Source organism: Ovis canadensis, chromosome X, assembly GCF_042477335.2.
Source record: "Ovis canadensis isolate MfBH-ARS-UI-01 breed Bighorn chromosome X, ARS-UI_OviCan_v2, whole genome shotgun sequence".
Taxonomy (NCBI): Eukaryota; Metazoa; Chordata; class Mammalia; order Artiodactyla; family Bovidae; genus Ovis; species Ovis canadensis.
The window spans coordinates 21,367,102-21,390,109 of NC_091727.1; the positions used below are offsets into that span (position 1 = coordinate 21,367,102).

Genomic DNA, 23,008 nt, shown 5'->3' on the forward strand with positions numbered 1-23,008 from the left:
TCTCCCAGGATCCAATCAAGGACCTTGCAGTGACTCTCCCATATGAGACCCTATGAAAGAACTACTCAGCTAAGCCCAGTCAACCTACAAGACAACTAAAGATAATAATGTACTTAAAATTTTGTATTGATCTAATTTCAGATTTACAGAAAAGTTTCAAGAACAGTACAAAGAATTCCCAGCTATCAAGTCCCCAAATGCTTTACTATATTTGCTTAATTCTTCTCTCAGTTTCTATTATCTATCACTCTCTATATTTCTCTCCCTAGTTCTTTCCCCTCAACTGTGTAAGAGTAAGTAGCAGTATGATTCCCTTTTACCCTTAAATACTTCAATGTTTCCTAAAAATGAATTATCTTATGTAATCATGTTCGTTGTTAAGTCGCTAAATTGTGTCCGACTCTTTGCAACCCATGGACTGTAGCACGCCAGGCGCCTCTGTCCTTCACTATTTCCTAGAGTTTGTTCAAATTCATGTCCATTAAGTTGGTGATGCTAACCATCTCATCCGCTGTAACCATATAAAACTGTAAAAAGCAGTTATGTAACATTGATGCAATACTACAGCCTGATCTACATACCTGATTAAGATTTCACCAATTGTCTCCATGATGATTTTATAGCAAAAAGCAAACAGAAAAACCCCAGAAAATTCCAAGATAATGTGCTGTTTTCAGCTATCATGTATAGTTAGTCCCCTTGAATCTGGAAGACTTCCTGAGGTATTCTCTGTATTTTGTAACATTGACATTTTTAAAAGAACACACTCCAGTTACTTTGTAGATGCTCCTTCGCTTGGAGTTTGTGCACTGTTCCTCATTGTTAGATTCAGATCGTGCATTTGGGGCCAGAACACTTCAGGAGTGATACTGAGCTCTTCTCAGGGCATCCTACCTGGAAGCACATCCTATCGACTAGACCTGTTACTGAGAATGTTAATTTTGATTGTTGGGTTAAGCTGGCACCTGCCAGTAACTATAAAGTTACTGCTTTCCTCTTTGTAACAAATATATTTCTTCTGAAGAGATGCTTTAAGACTCTGTAACTATCCTGTTACCACTTCAAATGTCACCTACTGCGTTTAGCACACAATGATAATTATTGTCTGAATCAGCTATTATTATGATAGTGGCCAAATGGTGATTTTTATATTTTCATCATTCCTTCTACATTTATTATCTGACTTTCTACTGTAAGAATGATCTTTTATTTATTTACTTGTTTGTTTGTTCATTCAGTTAAGTGTGGACTCATGGATCCTTACTTTATTCAATAAATTATAACTCTTAATGTTATTATTTATGTTCATGCTCAAATCGTTCCAGAGTTAGCCAGTAGGATTTCTTCAAGCTGGCTTCTGTGAACTTTTAACATGTCCCCATCATTTTTTGAGCTCTCTTTTACTTTTTAGCACAGATAATCTGCATTCAGTTTGTATTCTCCTTACTCCAGTCATTTCTCCAAGGATTCCTTGTTCCTTTTAGTGGAGAATATTATTTGAAAGCTATGATCTAGGTCCTAGGTATGTTTATTGTTACTGGAATCATTACTTCTAGACCATCTCAGCAGACAGAGCTGAGAAACAGGTGTATAAATGTAATGAATACATATACACAGTCACACACAAATATATCCACTTCTGTATCGATCTATCTGATATCTCTACTTCCCATCCAACAAACACAGCAATGTTCAGTCGACTCCTCCCTCTTTTCCATAATTGTGGAAACAGAAAAACCTGGATCCCATTATGCAGAATATATTTATTTATTGGCTTAATCATAGAAAGTAGTTTCAAAATTGCGAACTTTTCCCTATCTAAAAGAAAAACTTTCTTATTAGAGAGTTCAGTATTTGTTTAGAGTTTTTTCTCTTTAGCCTGAGGGCATGTGGTGCAAATTCTGTGTCTCAAAGTTACTAGGATTAATACTCCCTCCCCAATGTTATTATGTTATTTACTTGAAAAACACTTTGGTTCATTGGTTTCTGTTTGTATTCAATTTTAAGGTCCCCCTCAATTGTTATTTTAAGCCACTAACTTCTGAGGTGGTTTACCAGGCAGCAGCGGATAACCCAGACACCCATGGCATCATATCATAGGCATAAGATGTCGGTTTGCCCTATTAACAGTGATGAAAAGTTGTATCATTTGGCTAAATCTTGTCTACCAATTGCTTCATTATAATTAATAAGTAATCTGTGGGGTGTCTCATCATTTTTCTTCAATAACTCCTGCCACATGGATTTAAGACCTCCATAACAGTAATAATCAAGGGACTCGACTTCAGAGTTACATTTTTCTCTGTGGAAATATCTGCCTTAATGCCATTGGAATTACAGACAGAAGGTGAGCTCTGGTAACTGATTGCCCAGCAAGTGGACTCCACAGCTGGCTTAAAAAGGTAGAAATCCAGGTGTGATGAAAACATTTGATTCTATTTGTAGATCAACAGAGTCTGTGCTTAAAACAAACTCTGTAGGTTTGCCAACTGGTGATTCTGACCCCAAATCATGAGATTTGGAGAAAGAAGAAAAGCAAAGAGCAGTCTTTTTATTTTAAGCTGTCAAAATGGAGTTAGGATCCGGTGCCCACTGAGAGAAAGTCCATTAAGGACCTTCTTTCTCTTTCACAGCAATGCAGTTCTTTCCTAGTCAGGATGAACATCCCACTGTACAAAACTAGTTGGGCCTACGTTGTCTTCTTGGTTCCGTGTTTCTTCATTTCTGCTTTTGTGTGCTAAGTTGCTTCAGTTGTGTCCAACTCTTTGTGACCCTCTGGCCCATAGCCCACAGGGTTTCTCTGTCCATGGCATTCTCCAGGCAAGAATACTGGAGTGGATTGCCATGCCCTCCTCCAGAGGATCTTCCCGACCCAGGTGTTGAACCCATGTCTCTTAATTCTCCTGCATCGGCAGGTAGATTCTTTACCACCAGCACTACCTGGGGAGCCCCTGATGTAAATATAAATATGTTTGTAGTTGTATTTATTTTATAAGGCATTGTCAAAATATTCACAATTTAGGCACACTGAATAGGGAAGGGCAAAAAAGAGCACAGCATCTCAGAAAGCAGCCCAAAGAACCTAACATAGTTATAGAAAAGACAGAGAATTAATTGCACAGGCTCAGTGCCATTGCCATCATCATCATTTTTAAAAGTAGCCCTTGAATTGGGACTTCCCTGGTGGTCCAGTGCTTAAGAATCCACCTGCTAATGCAGGGAACATGGATTCAATTCCTAGTCCAGGAAGATGCCACATGACACAGGGCAGCCGAGCTCATGCGCCACAGCTATTGAAACCCATGCTCTACAACAAGGGAAACCACCACAATGAGAAGTCCACGCACTGCAACTAGGGAGTAACCCCTGCTTGCCACAATTAGAGAAAGCTGGAGCAAAGTAATGAGGACCAAGTGCAGCCAAAACTAAATAAAAACATTTTTTTAAAAAAAGGTGGTGCTTGGGACTTCCCTGGTGGTCCCGTGGCTAAGACTCTGCCCTCCTAATACAGGGGGCCCAGGTTTGTTCCTTGGTCAGGAAACTAGATCCCACATGCAACTAAGACCTGGTGCAGCCAAATAAATATATATATTTTTTAAAAGTGATACTTGAATTAACTGACAAGTACCTAGTGTTGCTAAACTGCGGTAAGAAAAGGCCTCCTGCAGTGAACCTGTGTTAAAATTATAAAATACTTTGAAATTTCTCTTTGTATAAACTGTAGTTATAAAAAGGAAGACAAAAAAATATTTTATTTTCTATTATTACATTTTTCTGGCCTTGCTGCATGTGGGATCCTAGTTCCTGGATCAGGGATCAAAGCACACCCCCTGCAGTGAAAGCGTGGACTCTTAACCAGCGGACCACCAGGGAAGTCCAAGAAAAAACATTTCAAAATCGGGTATAAGTCCACCCATAGGTAATGGTAAACATCTTTGTTTATATCTTTACTCTTTTTCTAGAATGTATATACTTAAAAATATATAAAAATAGGACTGATCTATATTTTCTTTGTAATGTATTTTTTTCTCACTTAACAATACTTTATGGTCATCTTTCTACATCATCACATATTCTCCTAGGATATGAAATTGAAGGGTACCACCATATGGAAAGAATGTTGGAATAAAATTGCTGACTAAACTACAAAGTTAGATATAAATGCAACTATTAGTGTTATTTTTATTGGGCAGAAATTCTTTGCAATTGTACTGGACCAAAATTTATACAGTTTACTCACAAAGGTGGCGCTAGTGGTAAAGAACCCACTTGCCAAAGCAGGAGATATAAGAGACGCAGGTTTGATCCCTGGGTCGGGAAGATCCCCTGGAGGAGGAAATGGCAGCCCACTCCGGTATTCTTGCCTGGAGAATCCCATGGACAGAGGAGCCTGGCGGGCTACAGTCCATGGGGTTGCAAAGAGTCAGACACGACTAAAGTGACTTAACACACATGCACTTACAATCTTACCAATCTTTTCTTCAAGTTAACATGTAAATATGTAACTTCATAGAGTCTGGACCCTCAGTTCAGTTCAGTTCAGTTCAGTTCAGTCGCTCAGTCATGTCTGACTCTTTGCGACTCCATGAATTGCAGCACGCCAGGCCTCCCTGTCCATCACCAACTCCCGGAGTTCACCCAAACCCACGTCCATCGAGTTGGTGATGCCATCCTAATCAATAGTAATTAATAAGTCAAAGTCACATTTTTCTTTGGCTCCACTAACCAATACGTAGCCACTAGCCACACATGGCTACTGAGCACCTGACGGGGTAGTGTGACTGACCAGGAAACTGAAGTTTTAGTTTTTTAAAAACATTTTACTCAGCTTTAATTTAAATTTAACACTGAAGCAATGTAAAATATTTTCCCATTAAATTCAACTTGGTTTCAGTTGGACTACATTTCACTTTGTTACATCAGGTGAATATTACTGTACTGAATTCTGAGAATTGTCTCCAATATTGCATGTAAATTCATCATACAACTAGCTAGTGTCAATGAATGGAATCCATTTAAATTATTTTTTCTACATATTAAGTTTACACTGAAATTATTTATTTGAATATTTTATAGACAGCACTGTTTACAGTGACACCTTTGTGAAATACTTATACTTTAGATGATAATGTAATTAAGCTATTTTAAAATAAAAAATAGTATGGACTTAGCCCTGGGTGTTCTTTGGAAGGAATGATGCTAAAGCTGAAACTCTAGTACTTTGGCCACCTCATGTGAAGAGTTGACTCATTGTATTAGTCTAGGGTATACAGTATAGTACTTCAGTTATTTTTTTCTCATAATACTCCATTACAGGTTATTATAAGATAATAAATATAATTCCCTGTTGTTGTTTAGACTCTAAGTTGTGTCTGACTCTTTCGCAACCCTATAGACTGTAGTCTTCCAGGTTCCTCTGTCCATGGGATTTTCCAGGCAAGAATACTGGAGGGGGTTGCCATTTCCTTCTCCAGGGGATCTTAGCAACCTAGGGATCGAACCCACCTCTCTTGTGTCTCTTGCATCAGCAAGTGGATTCTTTTCCCACTGAACCACCAGGGAATCCCATAATTCCCTGTACTATACAGACTCTTTGGAAAAGACTCTGATGCTGGGAGGGATTGGGGGCAGGAGGAAAAGGGGACAACAGAGGATGAGATGGCTGGATGGCATCACTGACTCGATGGATGTGAGTCTGAGTGAACTCCAGGAGTTGATGATGGACAGGGAAGCCTGGTGTGCTGTGATTCATGGGGTCTCAAAGAGTCGGACACGACTGAGCGACTGAACTGAATTGAATTTTTAAATTTAAAACAAAGATATACTACTGAGGCAGAATTTAATGGGGCCGTGGATACTAGCATTAATACCAGAAGAGGAAAGAAAAACAAATTAGAAGAGGGTATTTCATGTAAATTTCATGTAATTTGCTGCAGCAGACCAAGATTTAAAAGCTGTTTATTATGTAAAAATTGTTTAAAGATAGTAAAGTGGATAGTATTAAGAGACATTTTCAGTAAGTACAGAGTGAGTTTGATGGGAGCAGTCCATAGTCCAAAAAGAGTCAATAAAATTAGTTGCCTGCGTTCAAAATGAGCGTCCAATAAAAACTGTTTAAAAAAATGATCACAGACTCTGAACTTGTAACTTTGGCCAGCTATTTTTTTTTAATGTTGGTTAGCTTTATAATGGGTTGGATTCTTACACATGAAAGAAAACAGTTTTAGATAGTGATAGCAAAATAAATTATTTCTGTTATGGAAATTCTGTTTTAAAAATATAAAAGGAAGACTGAAAAAGTTATTCTGAAAAAAAAGAGAATGATCTTCAATTAAACTGTAAAATAATTGTCTGTAAAATACAAGAGCTTTCTAACAGTACCCAGGATTAATTGATTCAAAAATTGGAAATATTACAAGTACTTTTCTTTAGTTTTCGATGATTCATGTGATACAGGACATGTCTTATTAATACTTTGGGTGTGTTTTGTCTCACAGTACTGTTGTATTTGCCAAAAAAAAAAAAAAAAACAATTCGTAGCCTAAAAAATTGTGGCATAGATATTTTTGAATCTTTTACATCTGTCAAAGAAGAAATTCAGTTAAATATGAAAAAAATATATCAGTACTCCAGCTGTTAGGTCAAAATTTTGGATCTCTTGGAATTTTAAAAACAAGAGACTGATGTTTTTCTGGTGACTTCATATCAGTGTATGATACATACTGAAAATATTTGTGCTCCATTCTCTGAAACAGACTCTATGAAAAACATCATGGATACAGTTGTTACAATTGTTCAGCATATACATGCAAATGCTGTGACTCATCACCAGTTCATGGAAGTGTTGAAAGAAGTAAATAGTAAATTTAATGATCTTGTATTTATTACCGACGCTTCTTGCTTGAGCCACAAAGGGTTTTATAAAGTTTTACTGTGCTGTTAACTCCAATTCAAGGTTTTCTTGAAACAAAAGTAGTTCTTGCCAAATATTCATTAACAATAATTAAGAAAAGGCAATGTGTCTTACATGTTTTCTCATGGATTTCACACTGCATATGAACAAGATAAATTTGAAAGTCCAAGGAAAAGCTTATGATTTAGCTAGACAGGTATAAGAATTTATGTTAAAGTGGAAATTTTTTCATGGTTCAAAGCATTAACAGTAATTTTATACACTTTTTCAACATGAATCAATGTATAGAAGATTTTAATTGTAATAGCATTCTGTAAATAGACTGTAAATACTGGAAGAACATTTGAAGAATGCCTTATTTATGTTGACAAATGTAGAATTGCTTCTCAAAAAGCACAGTACCCCTTGGGTGTAATGTTAAGAATACTAAGTTAAAAAAAAAAAAGAATACCAAGTTGACACAAATTAGTGCATTTGCTTAACTTGGACAGATGTGGTTTTGAAATTGACATGCTTTAACTTTAAAGTCATATCAATTCTTAAATAAACTAGTTCTATCAGGGCAGATGCAAATGTTGAAGGAAAATGATTTTTGGTACTCTTTTCTAATATATTGAAAGGATAATATTTTGGATATATTGGGTAAAGTGATATGCATTATTAACATCTATTTTTCTAGTTTCCTTTTATTTATTTCTTATTATGGTTACTAGCAAATTTTAAATCGCATATGCGGCTCCCCTGGACAGCGCTGCTCGGAATCAGGTAACACAATCTTACTTATCTGACATCCTCCAGTATGACACTGAAAGAGCACAGGATGGTTATTTTATTATTTTGGATAATTTTTCTTAACATTATTGGGTCATGAGAGACCGTGACATGTCTGAGACTTGCAGTAACTCACCAGGTTTTGAGCCTGTGTCTTTGGAAGAATGATAGCAGTTGAGTCAAAAAAGGAAGTCTACGGCCAGACTGTAAGAAGTCCTTTTCTTTTTTCTTTAAATGTATTTGGCTGTGCCAGTTGTGGCATGTGGGATCTAGTTCCACCGACCAGGAAGTGAACCCGAGCTTCCTGCATTCGGAGCACGGAGTCTTAGCCAATGGACCACCAAGTAAGTCCTTATGAGAAATCTTTAAGCATTTGATCTTTCGTCTGTAGGCAATTGGCAGCCATTGAAGAGTTTTAAGCAAAGGATTTTTTTTTTTCATCATTAGATTTGTATTCCAGAAAGGTAACTGTTGAAGCCTGTGGGGCACAGTTTGCAAGAAGCCAGTTATTACTATGCCAAATAGAAAGAATAAAGACTCAAATGTAGGTAATTGGGAATAAGGGGTAGGGGAAACGATGAGATTGATTTAAGAAAAATTTGGAGATTTGTAGAGTGTGGGAAGTGAAGGTAAAGAGTCAAGAATGAGTCTGAAGTTTTGATGTGCTTGGCTCAGTGAACGGTGATGGTACAGACCATCACTATTTTCTAACATGTAAATACCTCAAGATTGCAATTACTTGAGAAAGATCAAGTTCAAGAGTTCAGTTTGGTCATTTGACTTTGACTCTGTAAGGTGTCGGAGAAGGTGATGGCACCCCACTCCAGTACTCTTGCCTGGAAAATCTCATGGACAGAGGAGCCTGGTGGGCTGCCGTCTATGGGGTCACACAGAGTTGGACACGAGTGAAGCGACTTAGCAGCAGCAGCTGTAAGATGTGAACATAACCAGTAGACATGTCCAAAGCTCGAGGGAAAAGGTGGAAGCTAGGAATGGAGATTTAGCAATTTTCTGCATCTAGGTGGCTAGAATTGTAGGAGTAGATGAGATAACCTTGATAAAGAAGTTTTCCACCTTGGCCGCACCTTACAATCACTCAGAGGGACTGAAAAATCCCAATGCCCAGGCCATATCACCAACCAATCAAATCAGGAATGAGACCCAGGCATGATAACTTTTTTTAATTTCCCAGGTGATTCTGTTCCCAGTGAAAGGCTCTTGTCTCAGAAAAAATTCAGAAATGAGACAGGGAGGTCAGGTAAGTTAGTAAAGTGAGGATTTAAGTGATAGTACGCTCTGGAGATGAGAGTGGGCAGTTTCAGGAGCATAGCTGCCCTGAGTTTCCTTGGCAAGCTGGTTATGTGGGGTGTACAAATGAAGGGGTGGAATATTCATTGGGGAGGGTGAGTTTGGGGGGTCATAGTTCCTGATTTTCATCCCGTTGCCACCTTCCCAAGGGGAGGAGGGATTTTTGTCCTTATTTTACTTTAATTGGAAGTGTCAGGCCTTGGTGCATGATGGGTACTTCTCATCTACAAGGCTAAGTATATTGTAATGACAACATAAGAGCAAAAGTCAACGTTCAGATGCTGGAGATTCTCACCTTTGCCCACCTTTCTTTGTCTGCCTCCACGGCACTTTTCACGCCCTAAATGAGTGCTTTCCTGTAGTCTGGAGGTCTTGCTTTTCTTTTCTGCCCATGGACCCCTGCTGTTTACAAGCTGTGTAGTTTCCTGCCATCTGCCTCACGCACCCCTTTCTCTGCTCATACCTAGTTGCCTGCCTCCTGTAACAGTTCTCATATGCAGCCAGGTTTGAGAACCAACTTCAGGGTAAGGAAAGAAGATATGCCAAGGTAGAACCCTGAAGAAACTCAACATGTAGAGAGACAACAGAGAGCAGGGCAAAGAAGTAGTGGAAACCCAAAGAGATTAATGTCATGGAAACTATGGGAAAAGGTTTCAACAATATGGAATAATTTCAAGGAATAAAAGAATCAAGAGGAACTTTCTTGGTGGTCCAGTGGCTAAGTCTCCATGCTCCCAATGCAGGGGGCCTGGTGTTTGATTCCTGGTCAGGGAACTAGATCCCACAAGCTGAAACTAAGAGCCAATGCAGCCAAATAAATAAATATTGAAAAAACAAAACAAAACCGAAAAATGAAAACAGATTGTCAAATAAGGTGGAAGCCCAATCATGTTGGGGGAAACAGTCCTATAATCATATACATGTGTGTGTACGCACATACCAGTCAGCACCAACATGAGGTTTTCCCCATTATCCTGAGTAACAAGTGCGAAGGACCAGAAGAGGCAAAAGGCTACATTGATCCAGGGTTGGGAGTTTGCAGGGACAAAGTAGAAGGGCTTAAGAGGTTGAGGATGTGATGACTAACCACAGAGAGAGAATAAGGAAATGAGGTGAGTGATACGGTGAAGGGAAATTGGGTGGTTTGGGGACTGAAGGTCTTGATATGATCAAAGAATGGGTACAACACATATACTGGGAGTAGCCAATGGCCTTTCCATGAAGCTGCTTCCTCCTCCTGCCCCGCCCCAAGTATCTGGAATTACGGGAGTTGAGATTAAGGAACTGAGGCAGGGCGGGGGCTGAATCTTCCACAGAGAAGCCAAAACTCCACCCAGGATGAGGCAGCATGGCATTGAGGTCACACAGGTGTCAAAGCTGTCAGTGAAGGTGAGCTGAGGCCTGGAGGCCTGGTAGAGAGTGACTAGTGATAAGGCATGTATCTCCTAGGTTGTTGTTTTTTCATTAACTCTGGGAACAGTGGGTTGCAAGTATCAAAAAGGCCCCCTTCCTGTTTTTCTCAACCCTGCACTTTAAAAGGCAGATTGTTTGTTTCCCTGAAGTCAAGCTTGTCTATTACTGAGAGATTTAAACGTGTCTTAGATGCTGCTGTGTTATATATAATTCAGGAACATTGCTTTTCTTTTTTCCTTCTGTTTATATTCTTACATTTTTTACACATTCAGTGTTTTTGGTAACTTTTCATTTCGATATAATTTTAAATGCATGCACTAAAAAGCTGCAAGAAGAGTACAAAGAATTCTTTTATACCCTTTATCCAGATTCAACCATTGTGGATATTTTGCTCCGTTAATTTCTCAGTCACTCTCTTTCTCTTTATTTTTACGTTCATGTTTTTGTTTTCCCACAAACCACTGGTTAGTTGGAGACCTTATAGGCCTTTACTCAAAATGGTTCGGTCTGTAATTCCTAAGAACAAGGACATTCTCTTATGCAACCACGGTACACTGATCAAAGTCAGGAAATTGACCACTGTGATAAAGCTGTGGTTCAATCCACAGTCCTTGTTTCACTTTTGTTAGTTGTCTTAGTAGTGTCTCCTATTTCTATTTTTCTTTCCTGGTCCAAGATCTAGTCCAGACTAACAAATTGTGATTTAGTGGTCTGGTCTTCTTAGTTTCTTTTCATGTGGAACTGTTCCTCAACTTGACTTTGTATTTCTTGACCTTGACATTTTTTGAAGAATATAAGTCATTCATTTTGTGGAAGGTCCCTTAGTTTTAGTTTATCTGATATTTCTTCATGAGTAGATTAGATTTATTTTTGGCAAAAAAGACCATAGTAAGGATGTTGGGTTCTTCTCAGTACATCCCAGCGGGAGGCATATGATGTTGGTTTGGCCCGATTGGAGATCTTACCGTTGTTTTATAACAGCAATGGAAGGTTTTTTGAACTTTATTTTTCCCATTTGGCAGGCATCTCACATTGCAGTATGATTTTCTATTTTGTACAAGCATGATAATGTGAAGTTTCTGAATTAGTTTTGATTAATTGCAAATAACCAAAGCACAATAACCTGTTTTTTCTTAAAGGAAGCAAGTTTAAAATAATACCCATTCATTTTTACTTGTGAAGTTTTAATGACAACTGGTATACTTAGATCAAAACAAAATATACTTAGACCCAGCAGGCAGGAGTGGGAGCTATATATATATATATATACATATATATACATATATATATATACACACACACACACTATTTCAGACAATAATGAGAAAAGTATATATTTGTAAATCTATTTTTTAAATATTAATTTATCCTTAAAGTCCAAGACCTTTATGATTAACAAGGCGCTATACCACGTAATATACTGTAAAACCAGAAGAAACCCCTATGGCATACTGGAGAGAAGTGAATAATTTTTGTAGCATGGATCTTAACAGTAACTGCTGTATAATGATTTTAGGCAGATTCTCAGAGCCTGACAGAGGGGAGTCATGGGACTGGTTGTGCCAAGGGGAAGAAGCTGAAAACTGAGCCAAAGAAGATTTTAAAATAAGAGCTGTGTCAACATGCATAAATTCACTTGCTTTGAAGAAGCTGTAATGGGATCCAGGAACAGGAAAAAAGAATATTTATTGTTTTGCCTTTGCATGCCAAAATGTAATCTCTCCTTCTCTTCTCTCCTTTCCTTAAAACAACAATTATCTGCATGTAGAATGAGTGAGTTTTAAATGAACCATTCAGTGCTCTTTTCTGCTCTCACTTCCAGTACTGAAAGGCAACACCATAGACTAGAAGTCTCCTGACTTTGGAGTCAGACTGACTCCATGTACTTGGCCTCAGTGTCTGCCTTTATTTTTCATTTTTATATTTTAATAACAATCCCTTTTATTTATTTATGTATTGGCCATACCACAGGGAATGTGAAACTTTCCTAGCCAAGGATCAAATCCATACCCGTTGCAGTGGAAGCACAGAGTCTTAACCACTGGATCACCAGGGAAGTCCCAGTGTCTCTGTCTTTAAACAGGGGATAAACCTTGTTGGGTTGCAAAGATTAGAAATGACATATGCTTCCCTGGTAGCTCAGATGATAAAGAATCTGCCTGCAGTACAGGAGACCTGGGTTTGATCCCTGGGTTGGGAGGATCCCCTGGAGAAGGGAATGGCAACCCGCTCCAGTATTCTTGCCTGGAGAATCCTATGGACAGAGGAGCCTGTCGGGCTACAGTCCATGGGGTTGCAAAAATTCGGACACGACTGAGCGATCCAAACTTGAATGAGAAAGAACCTACAGTACTTGACAAATACTATGGTCCATAGTGGACATTCAATAATGGAAGCTGCACACAAGGACAATGGAGTTTAAAGAAAAGAACCCTGGCCTGGGAACTGGGGCACCAGAGTCCTGTTACCCGAAAACTAAGTTCATCTCTTGGTGGGTGTCAAGTCAAAAGACACAACCAAGCCAGAGATCGATTAGGAGGAGGAAGGAGTCATTACTTGCAGCAAGTAAGGAGAACACCCACCGGGGATCTTTCCCAAAGCAGTATCTCTCCAAAGACCAAACTGGGGAAGTTTTAAACTAAGGGTACATGCATATTTGTGAATTGGGCAGAGAAGAATTCAACATACCACTGGGGCAAGGGTTGACAGAGTACAAGCTTTAGGTGACTGAAGTCTTAAGGATCAGAAAAGGTCAACATCCTCATTCCATCCTCCACCTGGCTGTGGGCCTTAGTTCCCACAGAACTCAAAGATAATGTTTCAGATTGTTGTGTATATCCCTTAAGGAGGAACTGGGACTCTGTTTTATTGCTGAGCTATTGTTTCTTGCCTAATTTTCCTTTGTTCCTGCATCCCCTCACTTCCCTTGCAATCGTCAATTACTGAGGCTTGTTCAAGGGCAAGCATTGTGGCCAGGCTTAGATCACAAACTGGCTTAGGCCAAAAATGACTTCTCCCCTTTCAAGAAAGCCATGCCTGGTTCTCTTTCTCTGGGGACCCCCTATCCTATCTGCTTACAGTCCTGTCCCTGAGCCTTCATCTCACTAACAAGCATGTAAACTTGGGCTGTGCTTTTTCTGGATTGTTGTCTCATTTGAGAAGTGATGGCTGGAGAGAAACACAGGCCTAGTTGGAGAAGCACTAGCATGCTGCCACTAATGCAAGCTGGAAAGTTCTTCACTACAGAGCTGACCAATAAGCTGTGGGAACACAGGTGAACAAGCAAAGCTCTGCCTGGATCAGGGGTGGCATTTGAGCTGGCCCTTGAATGCTCATGTGTGGGCTTTTCCACTGGAGAAAGGAGGTGTTTCAGGTGAGGACAAAGACTCAAACGCCCAGCAGAGGAAAGGGCATGGTGCTGCAAAATGGTGGCTTATGTCCAATCCCAATGCAGTCAGCTTCTGGGACTATCTCTGACTGCTGAGTTGTAGCAAATACATTTAAGATAAGTGGACCCTCTGTGAGCTTTGCAAATTTTTTACCGCTCCTCTAGGGAAATGGTGACTGAAATGGGAATTGCCCTCTAAACTCCCAGGTACTCACCATTTGGACTGGGGCAAAGGAAACTACCAATTAAATATTAGTCTTAACTCACTAATAACTGATCATTGCATGGGGTGTTCTATGTGCCAGGCACTGTTAAAGTGCTATTATACTTCTACTAATTTATTTAATCCTCAGAACAATCATGTGAAAGAGATGCTGTTGCGATACCTCCTTCATAGTTGAAGAAACTTAGAAAGATTAGATCATTTGCCATAGGTCACCTGCAAGCAAATGGAAGAATCAAAATTAGGATCCAGGGTGGTTGACAAAGGCTTTGATCCTAACCATTCTGCAAACTACCTCCCTAGAGACATAGGAAGCAAAAAATCAATATGATAGAAAAGTATGTATCTATTGTTTATCACAATTTTTTAAAATTGAAGTATAGTTGTTTTACAACAGAAATGTATTATATATATGTAACTAGTGCTAACAGTTGAGAATTTAGTTACATCTTTGAATATAGCTGTGTGGAGTAGGAAATGGCAACCCACTCCAGTATTCTTGCCTGGAGAATCCCATGGACAGAGGAGCCTGGCGGGCTACAGTCCAGGGGGTTGCAAAGAGTTGGACACAACTGAGCAACTAAGCAGGCACTGAGTATAGTTGTAGTGAATGCTGCATTCAGATGAGAAGCCAGGGCATTACTTTTGGGACCAAAACATGCTCTATTATTTTCTTGGTAACAATTTTGATTGTGTCATTATTTGAGCATCGGCACTTAGGTAATGCCTTACAACAGTTTAGTCTCCCCTCCCCATAAGGCGTCATTCTTTGCTGGAAATGAGAGGAAAGGAGGAAATGGGATGGGTTGGACAGCATTTCTTTTCTTCTTTTTTTTCCAGATGGCAATTTAAGTGTTTATTTATTTATGGCTACACCAGCAAGGCATGCAGGATCTTAGTTCCCTGACCATGGGTTGAACCTGTGCCTCCTTCAGTGGAAACGCAGAATCTTAACAGCTGGACCACCAGGGAAGTCCCTGGATAGCATTGCTCATTGCAGCAATGAGCACTTTGTAAAGAGTCTCAAGGAGGTTCTCTTTAAAAAGTTTGGCACTATGTGTCTTCTCCAGGCTGAGCGATGGAGCCTCAGGCTTCCAATTTTCCGTCTAAGTCAGGCTTTCTCAAACTGGAGTAACGCTGTGGGGTGGTAGAGGGGAAAAGGAGGCACAGAGAGGTTGATGAACTTGTCCACTGTCACACAGCTGGTAGGAGGTTTGGTAGGAATTCATCCCAGAAATTGTTTTGTAGAGATAGGCGATGGCTCCAGAGAGGATGGAGACAGGACACCTTCTCCAGTCGCATACTCTGTAATGGAGAGGGAGCGTCTGCTGGTGGGAGGTGGGCAGACTTATGTCCCTCAGCTTTGGGGAGTTGTAAGAAAAATGGGGATGCTTTGAGACAACCGGCAGGATGATCAGAGGCAGCACCATGAAGGGGTGAATAGCCAGACTCTGGAGCCACCTGCCTGGGTTCAAGTCTTGGGCCCAGCACTTATAGCTACATAACCTCTTTGTGCCTCAGTTAACCCATCAGTAAAATGGGGATAATTGTACCTACCTCTTAAGGCTGTTGTAAAGATTCAATAACTTAGCATTTGAGGCCGAAGGATGCTCTTCTCTGGGAAAACCACAACCGTGAGGTTGGTTTCACAGCAGCCTTCAATTCTGCTCCATTTTGCAAACACTTCACTTTCTCACTTCAAGTCCACTCCATCAGGCATTTACTTAAAATTTGCTACGGGTTATGTAGTTCACTTAATAAAAATTTCTATAGAGCTTTACCTTACAAATTTGGTTTAGTCTTTTTTTTTTTTTAATTGAAGTAAAATGTACATAACATGGAATTAGCCATTTTACAGTGAAAAACTCCCTGGCATTTAGTACACTTACAATTTGGGCACTTGTATGTAATTGCAAGACATTTTCACCCCCTGCCAAAGGAAATCCCACACCCATTAAACAGGCACTACCCTTCCCTCCTTCCCCCAGCCCTTGGCAAGCGCTAGCCCTGTTTCTGTCTGTATGGATTTACCTACTCTGGACACCTCAAGTGGAATCATACAGTGTTTGTCCTTTGGTGACTGGCACCTTCCACTTAGCATAATGTTTTCAAGGTTCATTTGTGTTGTGCCATTTATCAGTACTTCATTCCTTTTGTATGGCTGAATAGTATTTTGTTTGTCCATTCATCTGTTGATGGAAATTGGGTTGTTTCCACCTTTTGGCTATTGTAAACGGTGCTGCTGTAAACACTCATGTACAAGTTTCTGTTTGAACACCTGTTTTTCCATTCTCTTGGGTATATATACCAAGAGTGGAATTGCTGGGTTGCATGGTAACTGTATGTGTAGCGTTTTGAGAAATTGCCACAATGACTCTGCCAGTTTACACTCCCACCAGCAATTCCTCCACATCCTTGTCAACACTTGCTATTTTCTGGCTTTTGAATGTCTTTATTTACTTGTATCAGAGCCATCCTTGTGGGTTTATCTATTGGGGTTCACAATGCTTTGGGATCTGGCAGTGTCACACTTCACTTTACATTGCAATCTCCTGGGTTTTTATATATTTATTTTAATAACCCAATGCCTGAGCTGCAGGCTCAGGGAGCAGCAAGAGCTTCTAAAGTCCCCTAGGTGATTCCAGTGTACAGCCAAGTTGAGAATCATTGTATCAAGGATTCCAGGCCCCTCTCGGACATATACTCTTTAATCAGAAATTTAAATCATGTTTAACTAGCTAGGCGAGGCCCACATTCATCTGAGAAATGGTGGGGGAGTGATCCAGATTTCTGTCAGCCATTGTAACCCTAACAGCTAAGGCCAGTTCTTCTTTTTTTATTTTTAAGAAAGGAAGTGATTTCACCACAGCTGTACACAGGAGGGAGGGAGGCAGAATGTCTCCAAGGGTCCCAAGTGAACTGGTGAAAAAGCAAAAAACAAAACAGTAAGACAAAGGGCTACTGGGGAGCGCTCCCTGCCGGTCCCCTACCTCTCTCCACAAGGAAGGTCTGGACTGTAGCCCAATAGGTGGCCTCTGGGCTCTTATAGCCCGAGGAGGTGTCCAGTCAGCACCCCCACTTCCCTGCCACCACCACTGCCTTCTCCTTTTTAACACAGTTCTTTTCTGTTTTCGATTTTCTTCTTCCCAGAAGGTAGTTACAATTATTAACTGTGCAGGATAATGTGGTTCTTCTGAGGTTTTAAAAACTGTTGCAGATGTGCAAGTTGGCGTGACTGCCAATAAGCAGATGGACCCCTGCAACGTGAGTTTTGGATGAGAGAAGTGTCTCACAGTAGGTAGCACTTTACTAAGAGGGTCACCTGCAGTTTTTCTCCTCTAAGTACTGACTTAATCTTATTGTCACAATCTTCCACCCACTACCACCTCCCCAGCCCACCCCGTAGCAACACCTGGGGTGGAATAGCCCTGCAGCGTGGGGATCCACGGGGCAGCACAGAGAGAGGGCTCAGGAAGGACCACATGTAGCAGTGGGGCCTGGCTTGAGTTCTCTGGGGAACGCTGAAGGAAGCTGGGCATTGCTCTGGATTGGGTGCTGTCAGGAAGCAGGGTTGAGTCCTGATGGGGTGTCTTAGTAACTTTACAGAGAAGGGGGAAGACCAGACTAAGGCTGGGATTGGTGAAGAAGCCAAAGTCGCTCAAGGAGCCAGGACCCAGGGACGTTGGGTGATTTTGGTGGTTTGGACAAGTTCCTGCTCCGTGTTCTCACAAGATTCCGGAGTGGTCCTGTTTTGGTTCAGTCCCATCTTGAACTCAGAGTGGCCTTGTCTGATGTTGGAGTTCTGGGGAACTGTTTGTGTTCAACAGGAGAGTGCCTGGCCAGCTTTTGTCAGATACCAGGAGTTGCTTTTCTCTGTCTCAGGACTCCTTTGGGCCAAGAATAGATGAGGGCAGTCAAGAGGACATTAATCCACGATGTCTACATTTTTACCATTGCCAAGATTTTGTTGATGATGAGGAAGTTGCTTTGAAAATGCAGGCTGGAGTTGGGTAAGTCTCTTCTGCTTTTTAAAAATTTATTTATTTAAAATGGCTGTACTGGGTCAGATTGTTGCAGTATGTGGGCTCTTTAGTCATGGCATGTGGGATCTAGTTCTCCAATGCGGGGAACCCAGGTCCCCTGCACTGGGGAACTAGATCCCACACCCCAGCCACTGGACCACCATGAAAGTCCTTCTTCTGCTTTTTTTGTTGCAGGATAAGTTGCTGAATTCTCTGATGTGACCACAGTTGCACAGAAGACATCAATCAACTCTAATACAAACAGTTCCCACAAACAAAGTGATTATTCGTCCTCTAACAGGCCTTGAAGCGAAGGGCCTAGATTATAAAACCCAGGCAAGCAGAACACCTTCCAGAATCCAGATAGGTACTCACAGCCCAGTTGGAGTTATTTAAAAAGGCCTCAAGCCTTTGATTCCTGTCCATGTCCTACCTTTAACAGTCTTGCCAGGATCCTGTCGTTGGTAGGTGATACAGCCATTGTAAACATGCTGAAAATTACCCCACCAATGCTGGCTCCATTTCAAGGCCCATTTATCCCTGATGCTATGCTAACATTATGAAGCATTTCTGTTAAACTCCGCTTTTGTTGTGGCTGTCTGATGAGTTAATGGCCGAGTGTCTTGATTTTCCTCTCTGTTTTGCACCTGCAGAGTCAAGGCCCGGCACTAGCTCTGACTGCTGTCAGCTGTCCTGCCAAGACAAAAGCTGTTAAGCAGGACTGGCTACATAATTTGTAGGCCCAGTGCAAAATGAAAACAAGGGGCCCCTCATTCAAGATTTATTAACAATTTCAAGACAGTGAGAGCAGAAAGTTAAACCAAGTATAGGACCCTTTTGAGCCTGAGGAGGCCTGTCAGAGCCCTGTTGCCCCTGCAACATGGCAGACAAGGACAACTGGGTTCCCAGGGCCCTAACTCCAGAGGAATGGCCAGAACTGGAGAACATTCCAGGAAGCAAACAGGAGTGGCAGTCTGAAGATTAGAGACTGGAGGCCAAGATAGCAGAATAGCTACTGAAATTGAGGACCCTGGGATCCACAGAAGAAAGCAAACCGTTCAGGGCAACAAACAGGTGGCCTGGGCAGGAGAAAATCAATGTGGGGGCTGAAAGCAGATCCAGTTCTTAACAGGATGGTCTATCGAAGGCCACTGATGAAGAAATTGGCCCAGTTCTTGACGAAAGGTGAAGGACTTGGCAAAACAGCCAATAGGGAGTGTTTGCAGAAGAGAAGAGTTTAATATCTAGGTTCGCCCTGGGCTTGTAACAAGGAGATAGAGTTCACTGATCTAGGCTTTGTCCGGCCATTTCAGCAATTCCTGAGGAATTTGGGAATGCAGCGAGAGGCACTTAGGACTGATGTGATGATGGAGGCCTTTGCCCAGTGATAGTGTCATCAAGAAGGCTTTAGTGCCCAGATACTGATATCCTCTCCTTTGCACATCTTGTTGAATACCAGCCAGAGCTCCAAAATCATAGAGAAGCCCGCAGCAGAAAGGTTCACTGCCATGAACAGAGCCAGCCATCAGTGATGGACGAGCAACTCTAGAAGCTGTAATTTCTCAAATTAACATTAACCACGTTTGCCTCTCACTTGCTTCTTCCGGTGCCCATTTTTCACAAAAAACGTAGGTAACTAACATGTCATACCCAAGAGCTTTCTATTCGGTGCTGAAACGCAGAGCCGGCCCTGGCTGATGATAATGGAAATGACAATTCTAATGGATTAAATTGTAGCATTTGAAGAGTTAAGAAAAAGGCGGCAGTGCTTTTAGATTCCAGGGTGGATCCAAGCATTTCATTTTCTTGGCTTGGCCAGGAAATCAGAGGGGCCTGGGCTTGGGGGCCGGTCTGGGGGAAGTGGGGGGGGGGTGGGCCCCCCGGAAGTCGTGCTGCGCGGTTTAAACCTAAGGTGACCTAACGGATGGCGGGAGCGCCCGCCCGATCCTCGGCGCGGGGCGCGGCCATTGGTGACGCACGCCGGGGAGCACGGCGCCCACGTTTCCACCATTGCCTTCGCGCGGCCTCACACCCGGCGCTCCGAGTCCCGGGCTGCGGTAGTCCTCTTCTTCCCTCCCAGAGGCGGGCCCGACCCCGCCCCCGGCGCCCCGGGTGGCTCCCGGCGGCCCCTCCCACCTCCTACCCTCGGCCTCCCCGGCACGGCGCACTCCCCGCCGGCCGCAGCCTGACACGCCGCGCGGCCCCCCCAGTCTCCCCGGCCGTCTCCCCCAGGCATGGCCCAGGGCCTCGCCTCACTATGGCAGCAGCACGGCACAGCACCCTCGACTTCAAGCTCGGCACCAAAGGTGAGGGCGCGCGCCCGCCACCTGCCCTGTCGCTCCCGCCACCGAGCGAGCTGGGGCCGGCGGGGCCGGGCGGGGCGCGCGCCGCGGGCCGAACAATGCGGACGGCCGCGCGGCCCCGGCTCCGGCGCGGGCGTCTCCCCGGCTGCCGCGTGCACCGGCGCCCGCGCGGAGGCCGCGCTCCTCCTCCCGCCGCGCTCGGTCCCGGCGGGAGCGCGGGGCCCGGAGGGGCCGCGCCGGCTCCCTCCTCGACTCGGACCGAGCCGCCTTCCGGGGCCCGGGTCGTCCACCCGCGTCCCACGAGGGATCGGCCGTCCTCGTGGGGGTCCCCGCGCGGGAGGAAGACTCCGGTGGGGGGGGAACGGGCTGTTCCCCGTTCCCCGTTCTCAGTTCCCTGAGGCGGGTAAATTCCCCGGGGGCGGGGGCTCCCCTCGTGGGAGCCGGCCTGGGGCAGGACCGCGTCGGGCTCGCAGAATTCTCAGACAACTGCGTAGGAGACAGATTCCCCCGGAAAGGAACGGGTCAGGGGAAAAGGAAACGATGATTATATTATTATTGGGCGGGGAGGGGGGGTTGAGGTCCGAGCGCGGGAACTGTTAAGTCTCGGGATCAGGGAGGCTTCGTAGACCGCGAGCCGTTCAGAACAGAGGGCTGGGAAAGTCCGGACCGACTGCAGGAATCGTGGAGACGAAGGGTATTCTGCACGCCCTTTCCTGGTGCTTCTAACAGGGGGTGGTGGGGGGGGGATGGGTAGGACTGCTGGTCTTTTTTCTGGTGGCTTTTAAACCTGCGAGTGCCGCAGACTTGAATCTGCGCTTCCCGTCCGCCCCACTTGGAGGTCTCACCCAGGTCTTGCTTTTTCACTGTCTTCCTCCTTATTGGCTAGAGCCACCTTTTCTGTTACTGTTACAAACATTACTTTCACACTTTCTCTCCTCCAGCCCAAGCCCCCCCCCCTTTTTTTAACTTCTGAGTACTCACTCCGCATTCTCCCTATGTAAACGTTTCCAAAGGCATAAGATGAGAGGGAAAAAATAAGACTTTAGGGACAGAAGGAAGACCTACGTTTGCGTCGTGTCTTGACTGGCTCTGGTTGTGACTTTCTCAACCTTTCTGAGCCTTGTGGTAACAATGGAGGACAGTGCACACTTCGTAGGGCTCCCCTGCTCCGGACTCGTCAATGGAGTTTCTGTAAAACACTGCAAGGTTGTTAAGTAGTATCAGGTTATTTGGGTGGTGGGGAAGTGAGAAGGAGAAAAGAGCATTTCTTAGTTCGCTCCTTTCTGGTGTGGGGCTGGAGATGCCTGGGGAGAATCAGGAGATGAAATGGTGATTGCAGATAGCTAAAAAGGTTTTGTTGAGTAATTAGCCTGCTAGTTTTAGGGCTTAGTGAAGCTTCTAGCATACACAACTTAGGTGAGGAGAGTGAGACTTGGGGAAGAAATAGTGGTTCAAGATCACTCAGTTGAGTTTTTGGTGACAAGCATGTATGAACACTCACCTTTTCTCATTGAACGTGGGTTTTCTAGGCTGTCAGGAGGGTAACGATGAGGCTGGAAGATTTGGCACTTCCCTCAACCTAAGTGCCCTTGCTTGAAGCCTTAAACACTTTTCAGCTTAATTCAGGCCGTTCCCAATGGCCTTCTGTGTTCCTTTGTAGAAGCCAGAGGAAAAACTAGAGAACTTGTACATTTGGGGCAGTCACTGGCTAGAGAGGGAGAGAGAACTCTGGACCTGCAGTTTGGAAGGGAGCAGGAGAAAGAAGCTGGCAGGTTCAAAGTTGGTGAGGTGGGGAAGTAGTATCTAAACAATTTAGTTGTGTTCAGAGAAAATTTAAAAAAAAAAAAAAAAAGACTGAGAATTCCCAGCCAGTTACTCTTAATTTCCAGATTGTTAATCTTCAAGATGAAAAAGTTTTGATGGCAAGGTGAAGAAAAAGAGATACTAAGGGGACATGTGAGTATGCTTCTGTGTTAGATCTTGAGTCCCTGCAGAATTGTTTTGGGAGAAGGAAAACCCTGATTCTTATTGTATTCCCCCCTCACTTGATTTTGGGGGGAGTCATGTCACTCGTGGTGTCCTTAGGTATCCACCCTTGTAAAATAAAGGGATCTGGCTAAACTAGGATCAAAGTTTTTGGTTCTCAATAAGGGGCACTTGGTAAGAAGTCTACCACCTGTGAGGTCTCCAAAAACATTTATTTTAATTGATAATAATGAGTCAAAAGACATTACTCTTGGCATGTGAGTATTGGATGTGACTCAAGGGTGAGTCAAATGCCTGTGGAGCCTGGAATCATGTTCTTCTTCCCGTTTGTCAGTAATTCTTCCTAGTGCTCCAGTTCCATGATGTGATTTTAATGGAATTAAACTTGAACCACTTAGTTATTTTACTTTGTTGCGATTCTGAATAACAGTTACCGCTGCAAGCCAGCTAGTGCCCAGCAGCCACTGGGCCATTGCAGGCAATTATAGGTTGGGCCTGGCTGTGCCTGTTTAGTTCTGGTTGATGAGGTAACTCAGGAAATTTTAATTTCTGCTGAAAAAAAAAATCTCATCTTTGATCTTGTAAGTGAAGTATTCGACTGTGAAGACCCTTGAGCCCAGAAAACACTTTGTGATTTCTCAGCCTGAGGCTAACAAGAATAAACATGTCCCACATTGGTAT

At 42.8% G+C, this 23,008-nt stretch overlaps 1 protein-coding gene across 2 annotated transcripts in view; it reads left to right on the top strand.

The window, feature by feature from the left end:
• Nucleotides 1–20,001: 20,001 nt before the first annotated feature.
• The window catches only part of SMS (spermine synthase), a 49,358-nt gene continuing 46,351 nt past the window's right edge, over nt 20,002–23,008 (top strand). Inside the window, exon 1 of one of the 2 annotated variants that reach the window (XM_070291450.1) lies at nt 20,002–20,344. In XM_070291450.1, coding sequence (XP_070147551.1) covers nt 20,296–20,344 — 49 coding nt within the window. In that variant the 5' untranslated portion in view covers nt 20,002–20,295. Of the gene's footprint in view, nt 20,345–22,235; nt 22,298–23,008 lie in introns of those variants that run through there. The other variant, XM_070291451.1, reaches the window with a different exon arrangement.